The 9157-nt window shown below is 45.3% G+C and overlaps 1 protein-coding gene across 1 annotated transcript; it reads left to right on the top strand.

The window, feature by feature from the left end:
- The first annotated feature begins 5911 nt into the window (after positions 1-5911).
- Positions 5912-8159, top strand: LOC108053991 (60 kDa heat shock protein homolog 1, mitochondrial). Its single transcript, XM_017136734.2, has one exon. The coding sequence runs from the start codon at positions 6021-6023 to the stop codon at positions 7977-7979; it is 1959 nt and encodes a 652-aa protein (XP_016992223.1). The 5' UTR covers positions 5912-6020; the 3' UTR covers positions 7980-8159.
- Positions 8160-9157: the final 998 nt, after the last annotated feature.

The raw sequence follows: 9157 nt of genomic DNA, 5'->3' as shown, positions 1-9157 counted from the left end.
TTGTAATGAATAATATAATCTGTCAAATATTGAAAGTGTTCTTTCTTCAAGGTTTTCTTAAATCTTTAATTTAAAAATAAACAATCTTTTATTATTGTCGTAAATGCCAATTTAAGTTTCATCCAAAGGCCGATACAAGAAAAGTTAATAGATTTACATAAAAGCAAGACTGTAACTTTTCAGTGTACTAAACACCTGATTATTTTTTTCTGTGTGTCACTGGCTTCCAAGCTGGTTGCACAATACCCAAATCCAATTTTCGAATTCCCACATGCGTTCATTATCGGCCACGGATTCGGATTCGGAGATCGGGTGCTGGAGCTGGACTTCAAGGTGGAGACTGGGGGACTTGGAACTTGGAACTTGGGGACTCGGCCGCGGGTGCGCGCGTGCGCATAACTCATTTCGCACTTTGTCCATTTCATAAGACCAATTAAAGCGCCGCGATCCAGAGAAGCTCAATGGAGCTGAGTCGCCGTGGGGCGCCTTTTACCTGCCTTCGCGCGGGGCCTGTGACAATTTTCCATGCGAGCACGGCTGACGTCGGATTAAGTGGAAAATTTGACAAATGCCCCGGCGAGGAGGAGGCTGTGATAATCACCTGATCCGATCCTGAGCCCGGATCCTCGGCCCCTTCCCTCCGTACAAATTTGCGCATTTGTCCGAAGCAGCGTGAACATTTCGCACAATCGCCAACAGGAGAATCGGGGGAATCTCTTTCTCCCTTTCGGGATCCAACCAGCATTTTTATGCGCATTTCGTTTTCGTTTCGTGCCCGAACCGCCAGCCACGAAATTATGTCAATAACTAAGGTCATATGCATAAATTCTGAACCAGCAGCCTCGGATATTGGACATCGGACATCGGACGTTGGGCAACGGGCTCCGGAGACCCAGAGACCCATAGAGAGCCACAAACGAGCACAGAATCTGTAACTGCATACTAAATACTGAATTCAGGCTACCCTGCAATATGGGTATTCTGCTTGGTCAATCAGGATGGTGTAATAATGGGCAAATGTTTGAATGCCTTACCCCTGGGAAATAATAATAATAAGGTCATGCATCAACTTGGATAATAAGTAAGTCTAAGTAGTGCACTGATCAAGCTCTCTAGATTTTCCTCAATCAGAGTATTCTGTCTTCGCATTAGTGGCTAGTAAATTGGCTTGAAAATTAAGCTTAACTCGTTTGGTTGCAAGTGCACGTGTCTTGCATTTGTTGCTGCTTATAATGGGTATATTCACCAGAAAGAAGGGCTATGGAAATAGAGAACGCCTCCACCTTGGCACTTTAGCCGAGTCCGCATGCTAATAAAATGATATTTTATTGCTTTTTGGCGGCTCATCAGAGCCAAAATGGCACTATAAAATGCTATAATGGGTGGTGAATAGGTCCTCATTGGCAATGGATGTAAGGCGTCTTCCATGGCTAATTGCCTTGGGAATCTGTTACGCATTCCCCGAGATTAAATGCCCCATAACAGACAGCGGTCTAAAAGTGGGATAGAAATGAGGGGAACTTAGGTGGGAGTATCTTGTTGTGGAAATTGCCGAGCGCAGATCAGGACTTGCAGGTCCCTGACCCAGTAATTGGATGTGAAGAACATGCCAAAGCGCAGAAAGCCAACCAGCAGCAATCTCGGGATTGCATTTAGATGGAGGCGACTGAAGGGGATGAGGACTCTGCGCAGAGACAAGCTGGGGCAAGAAACTAGCCCAAAACACGATTAACCCACATCTTGGACGCGATCATAAATTATTATGCAGCTGGGAGCAGGCAGCAAGCAGCAAGCAGAAGTCTCTCGATTGGGATGGTCGCGTGACTGCTGATTTGGGGTAGTTGTTGACCAAAAAATGAAATAAATTGATAGGCAAATTAGTAACTATATATTAAAGCAAATAGTTGGCCAATAAAATAATAAATACTAGTTAAGGGTTAATAAATCTCAGTTTTCGAACACTATGTATTGTTTTGATTGTCAATCTTAAAAATGTTACTTAAAACATAAAAAATGTAAGTGTTTAAGACTACACTCGTGAGTGGACTGATCACGCATTCACCTCTGAAGAGGGGGGCAATGTTTGGGATGAGGAGCAGGCACATTTTTCGGCTGATTCTGCAGCTTCAATTCCAAGTTGCAGCACACGAACATGACTTTCTAGCGGATTTCTTTGCATGTGCTTTTCGTGGTGAATCGAAGGGGGTTTTCGAGAGGGGGTTTCAGGCAATGCAACTATTTATGCACTGTTGCCGAGGTTTCCCTCCTCTACATTTAATTATTTTGTTTAAAAAAGTTTTGACACCGCGACGCGCATGCAGATTTACAGTCGGACTGGGATTTTTTTCATTTTTTCTTTTGGGTTTTTGGAAGCGGGAGTGGAAGTCATAGGAAGACTGACAGCCTCGGCCAGTGGCTCTTGGCATGTGTGGTGGAGCAGGGGCGACAGCCGTGACAACAAAATGTTCAAAAACTAAACAACAAAAAAACACACACGGTGAAAACATTTTGCCACTCAATTTTGTGGTTGCTGGACGAGCACGAGCTGCAGATTCGCTGGGATTGTTAGTTGTTAGTGCCGAGTGTATCTAGATTAAGGCGCGACAATAAGTATTAAGCATTAAGTTGCCTTTGCCACGGCGGCGTGTGAAGTGCCGTCTCCGTTCCGACGACTCTGACTCTCCGGGTCAACTCTTTTGTCCACACGAGTACGACACTCGTACCGATGTGACAATACAAATCGCTGGACGAGTGGGTGGCTGGATTGCTGTGGGCAGGAGAGTTTTTTGAAAAAACGGGTAGGGTATTTCAGCTTTGCGATTATGTAGTGCATTATACCCTATTAGTTTTCATAGACAACTTAACGTTTTTTTTTATAAATAATCTATTGTTTTTAAAAAATATTACTTTACTATTGATGTAATTTTTTATTATTAATCTTAAATCATACAATGCGCTACAAATTAATTATTATTTAAACAACCTTTTCTTTCTTTTTAGGTTTTGTTGCATCTATCAATGGGGTAAGTGAAATGAAACAAATTTTTATTTCATACTCTGAGAACTTTGAAGATCATTTGTTGTGCTTAAATATATTTTGAAATTTAAGTTTAATGGCATGTTTAATTAGATCAACCTTTGCCGTGAGAGTTGGGTCAAATTCCGCCCACCCCTTTCCACAAATTATTTTTTCTTGGCTTAGTCTGACATTTTCCTTTTAATTTATGCCACAACTTGGGAGATTACACAGATTGCGGGTTATGCAAATTATTTTGCCACCGCCACTGCCACAAAGGCTGCCGTTTGGTTGCTGCAATTGCTTAAGTTTAAGTTGTTGTGCGGTGGTTTTAGTTGTTGCCTTCCCACTGACAGCCAATTTGGCAAGTCAACCGCGGGGGACAACGCGGCTAACGCGGCGTATGAGCGATGCCATTTAAGCGGCGGCGTGTTAAATAATTTTAATTGTTAACTAGCGAATGTTTGTGCATTGTTTGCGGACTGATAAACAAACACAAATTGAAATCAAAATTGAATTGGACGCTGCACGCATTCCTGGTCACTCGATCGGCCATTCGATCGGCGGACCGTATAAGAATTTTAATTGCACAGCGACCGATATCCAGCTGCTCACATGAGCCACTGCCTCCTTATACTGAGGGAAAATCTCAATCTAATTTAAAAAAACAAAAATTTTAATTAAGACTTGTTATGAATGGCATGCAATGGTATAGAGCTAATTGTTCTTAACATAAGAACATTTATATTACTATAATTCATTGTTTAGTGTTCCCATGCGTATGGTTTTCAAGAAAATAGTTATGGGTCTTGTTTTTTTCCTTGTGTAGCACCTGCTGCGCGTTTTTCGAGGGGCTGGGAACGGTGCCAGTTGCTCATACGACACGGTGGCCGGTCGGACTGGCTTCCAGCTCCCCGGCTTCAGTCAAATCAAGTCAAAAAGTTAATTACAGTCAATGCGGCAAACGACTTTCATGCACTCTTGACACCGCTTGGTACGTGACAATATGAGGGGCAGCCTTTCAGAGCCGCAGAGTTGCCTCAGTTGAGTCAAAAAAATCTGGGAGCAAAGGCTAAATTGTGACGAGGCTGTTGCAGCCGCCATGCAGAAGAAAATATATACAAACAAATAGTGTAGTTTACCATTTTATAGATGTGTTCTTGTGCTTCCTTGAAAGATATAACATAATTAACACAGAACATTTTCCTACTTAAAAAATCCATACTCTAAAAAAATTGATTAAATATTTTTGAAAGTCGATTTGAGCTCTGAATGTTTTTTTTCGAAGTGCAGGTCATTGATAGATCGATTCCATGATCTCAATCTGCACTTCGCTGCCCCAGATCCCAGATCCTGGAGTTTCGTCTGCCCGGGCACTTACGCAAATGGCCAGTTTGAACCGCCAGTCTACCGTCTGCTCGTTCCTCATTAAAACTTTCTTTGTTGTCTGCTTCACAATTACCCGAACGACTTCATCTGCTCAATCCGTGGAGATCCGCGTCTAATGACAGCCCCGATAAAAGTCTAGCAAAAGCAAATAGGAAATTATCGGCCACCGGTCAGTGGGTCAAATTCGGCCCACAACAAGTCACAGAAATCAATAGGAGAATCCCCGAAGATGGCTTGCAATTAATAATAGATCGAGTTTCCCTCTTTAGTGAAAGTAATTTGCAGAAGACCCCATACCCTGTAGCTAAGTTATAGCTTGGATCATCGTAAAGCCCACCAGGTGGTCTTCGACCCCATGGACACTTACACATGTCGCAGAGTGTGTAGAAATGGAGAGAGCGATTGCGAGGGCAGGCGAAGAGGCTTCCCCAAGAGTCGAACATGCAAATGCCCCATCAATCAGTACCACCGCCCTTTCCCCGAAATCGTTGACGGGGCTTTCACACAAAATCCAGCTACTGTGCTACCGCTTGCACATGGCAATCAACGCGTCAAGCGGCCAGGAAACGGTCTCCGATTCCGACCCCAACTCCAGCTCCAATGGATATTCCTGTCTCCAGCACAGAGAGAAAAGTTACCATCTTTATCGATCTTTATAGGGGCAAGCATTCATTATTAGGCATAACCGTTTGGTAATTTGTTAGTCCCCGATCTTACATCGAAATCAATAAACTGTGAATAACTACAATACAAATACGTCAGGAGAAAAATATTCTTTATTTGTTAAACGGCTTTATGAGAAAATATTGGATGTTTGTGTACTGTGCACTGTGCACCCAGCATCTCCATCCCATCTCCATTTCCATCTCCGTCTCAAAATCCCCATTTCCATTTGCTATTTGGCTTGCAGCAAAATGTGTGAATTTCTCTGGTTGCAGTAGGCAGCAAACCATTTTTGACAGCTGCCTTCGAAGTGGGAACGGCCAGCCAAGGAAAATGCATCCATCCTCTGTTTAGAGTCCACAGCAGTTCTAGGAAATCGGCAGACGCTGTTCTTATTTGTGGGTCAGCCCCTGCAACCGAATAGAACTGCAAATGGGCAAACTCCACCCAGAACGTCGGGGCTTATTAGCTGCACGCTAATTTATTCCGGCAAACAGAAGGCCCGGCTTCTGTTGTCTAAGAATCCAGATCCTCGATCGCAGACGGTCAGGCGCCAGACAAATGCAAGTTGTGAAATCTGGCGATTACCTGAAAGTTTCTGACCACATCTAGAAAATGAACAGCGTAATAAGTGCTCGAGGAAAATCAATATAAGTAATGTGAAAGGGAATGGTTCCTATTTACTTGGATACAAAAAGGTTTAATATTATAACGAAAACGGAAGTTAACTTTAATGCGAAGTTAAGAAGTTCAGTGGAAAGAAAATTTAGACAAATAATCTTATCAAGCTGCTGTGAAGCTGACAGTAGGCTTTGATCAATAACTCGCTGTAACTCTGTCACAGCTGCCCAAACAGTCGCCAGTATTATCATTTGTACTCACATCCTTACTGGAATCGAACCTTAAAATATTTAAACCATTAACTTCGGAAATTTTGATATTAGTTGCAACAATGTTTCGGTCTTGTGTATCCGAGGCGATCATATCGAGTCGCTGTTTTACGCGAATGTATTCAAAGGATGTGCGCTTTGGACCCGGAGTCCGTGCACTGATGATCCGGGGAGTGGATGTCCTTGCAGATGCGGTGGCCGTGACAATGGGTCCCAAGGGACGCAGTGTGATCGTGGAGCGTCCCTGGACCTCACCGAAGATTACCAAGGATGGCTTTACGGTGGCTCGGTCTATTGCCTTGAAGGACCAGCATATGAACCTGGGCGCTAAGTTGGTTCAGGATGTAGCCGACAATACAAATGAGTCTGCTGGAGATGGCACTACCACAGCCACTGTTTTGGCTCGAGCAATTGCCAAAGAGGGCTTTAATCAGATCACCATGGGTGCCAATCCCGTGGAGATTCGTCGCGGAGTTATGATGGCCGTGGATGTTGTAAAGGAGAAACTGAAAGAGATGTCCAGGGCGGTGGAGACCCGCGAGGAGATTCAGCAAGTGGCCACCATATCGGCTAATGGTGATACCGAAATAGGTCGCCTCATTGGCGAGGCCACCGACAAAGTGGGTCCCAAGGGAACTATTACTGTAAAGGAGGGAAAACGTCTCAAGGACGAGCTAAATATTATCCAGGGTTTGCGCTTCGACAATGGCTATGTCTCGCCCTTCTTCGTGAATAGCTCTAAAGGTTCCAAAGTGGAGTTTGCCAACGCCTTTGTGATGATCTCACTGAAGAAGATCACCGGACTCTCGGAGATTGTGAAAGGTCTAGAGCAATCGCTGCGGCAGCGACGTCCTTTGATCATCATAGCAGAGGACATTAGTGGCGAGGCCTTGAATGCTTTGGTTCTGAACAAGCTACGACTGGGTCTACAGGTTTGTGCAGTCAAGTCGCCCAGCTATGGACACCATCGCAAGGAGCTCATTGGCGATATATCCGCCGCCACGGGAGCTACTATTTTCGGAGATGACATCAACTACTCCAAGTTGGAGGACGCTAAGCCGGGGGATCTGGGTCAGGTGGGCGAGGCTGTGATTAGTAAAGATAGCACAATGTTGCTGCAGGGCAAACCCAAGCCAGGACTTCTGGAAATGCGCATCGAACAGATCAAGGACGAACTGGCAGATAAGCAAACCAAGCCGGAGCAGCGGGATCGTCTGCGACAACGCCTTTCCGCCCTAACGAAGGGCGTGGCTGTACTCCACATTGGCGGAGGCAGTGAAGTCGAAGTGGGTGAGAAAAAGGATCGCGTGGTGGACGCTTTGAATGCCACACGGGCTGCCATCGAGGAGGGAATTGTGCCGGGTGGCGGTACCGCCTTCCTGCGCTGCATTCCCCATCTCCAGAAACTAAAGATGGATAGTCCGGATCTCCAGAAGGGCGTCGACATCATCTGCAATGCCTTGAGAATGCCCTGCCACACGATTGCACAGAACGCAGGAGTGGACGGCGCTATGGTGGTGGCCAAGGTTCTGGATGGCTCAGGAGATTTCGGTTACGACGCCATGGGCGATGAGTACTGTCGGCTGGTGGAGAAGGGCATCATCGATCCCACCAAGGTGGTGCGGACTGCCATCACGGACGCAGCTGGAGTGGCCTCGCTTTTGAGCACCACGGAGGTGGTGATTACGGACTCTAGGAATGATGATCTTCTGGCCAAGCTGGCCGGAGCCGGCGGAGGAATGGATGACGGGCTGGACATGAATATGGGTGGATTGGATGAACTGGCAGCCCTAAGTGGATTGGCGGAAATGGGTGGCATGGGAGGAATGGGGGGTATGGGTGGTTTCGGGGGCATGGGAGGAATGGGTGGTGGATTCGGTGGCATGGGAGGAATGGGTGGTGGTGGCATGAGCGCGTCCCCCAGCGATGGACCCACTGCCGAGGAGATGAACGAGATGGTCAAGTCTATTCCCGGCATGGAGAAGGTGGAGGTGCGGGACATTGATAGTGGAATGATGTAGTTCACATCCCCTAATATTTGCATCCATTTACTTTCCAATCATCTCTCAAAACTGTGTTTGGTGAGATTTAAATTTTATGTGTTCTGGACAAAATTAATTTCCTTCTCAAATATAAATTGTCAGTTCTGTGTTCGAAGATAAAAACTGAGCTAGAATGCGAGTATTTTAACAATTGGGGAATCGGTGTTTACCAATTGGCTTGAAAATTTAAAATGAAAAGCGGTTCCCTAAAAAAAGTGAGGCCGATTTCAGGCTTTTCCCTTCACCATTTCTTTCACCCGCACTTTTCTTTCTGTAGACGCGTCTAATCGGTTCATTATGCTGGTCTACAAAAAGCCTTGCTTCCTTCACACTTTCGGTTTTTAATTGCACTATCCAAAAATTTGGAACGGCGACTGGCAGAGCGAATCCAGCTGCAATGCGATGATCATTTGCATAAAACAAACAGCAATTTCTCACACATGTGCGGCTGCCCCTCGGCCTTCTCCCCCGTGCTTTCTGTGTTTGCGGATTGCATTTGTGGCCCGCAGCTAAAAAAGCGATTCGTTACATGAGAGTAAATGTGCAAAAAGGGGGCCTGGAGCTGGGGCCTCTGCAAAAGCGTCACATCAAACATGCATCAATAAATAAATAATTCCAATTTGCAAATTTTTCATCGAGGCCCCGCAAACGAACCGAAAATGGTGGACCCACCGAGCGTGGGCCACGGGAAAAGCCACAGCCTCTTGGACTGAACCCCTCGATCCTAGTCAGGTGGTTTCGCGTCGAAAAGGAAATTGTTCATCTGGCCAACACATTGGGCACCATCGCGGAGGCGCAGCAACAACTCCATTCGCAAGTCGGAAAACTGAGCTCCAAAAACCGAAAACAGACGAAAGGCAAATAAAAAGGCTATCGCTATCGCTCTTGGCCAATCTGCATGTGCAGGCCCACAAAGCATTCAGTAAACTCAGCTTTTTGTTTCGTTTTTTCTATTTTTTGCGTGTGAGGCTGCGGACAATGACAACAATGAGTAAAATCATGGGCACATCGTAAGGTCCCCCTCTTCTGTCGTTAGCTTTTTCTACACGTCGACAAAATAAAAAATATATCTTATGGGGCTAGCAAAAAATTGATTATCAAGAATTCAATCTAGTTTACACTTGCAAAGTTTAAAGCTGACAAGTAATCAAACTTGT

The sequence above is a fragment of the Drosophila rhopaloa genome, unplaced genomic scaffold (genome assembly GCF_018152115.1).
Source record: "Drosophila rhopaloa isolate 14029-0021.01 unplaced genomic scaffold, ASM1815211v1 contig_2, whole genome shotgun sequence".
In the NCBI taxonomy this organism is placed as follows: domain Eukaryota; kingdom Metazoa; phylum Arthropoda; class Insecta; order Diptera; family Drosophilidae; genus Drosophila; species Drosophila rhopaloa.
The sequence above is the reverse complement of the archived record's forward strand: the minus strand, read 5'-3'. Positions and strand labels throughout refer to the sequence as shown.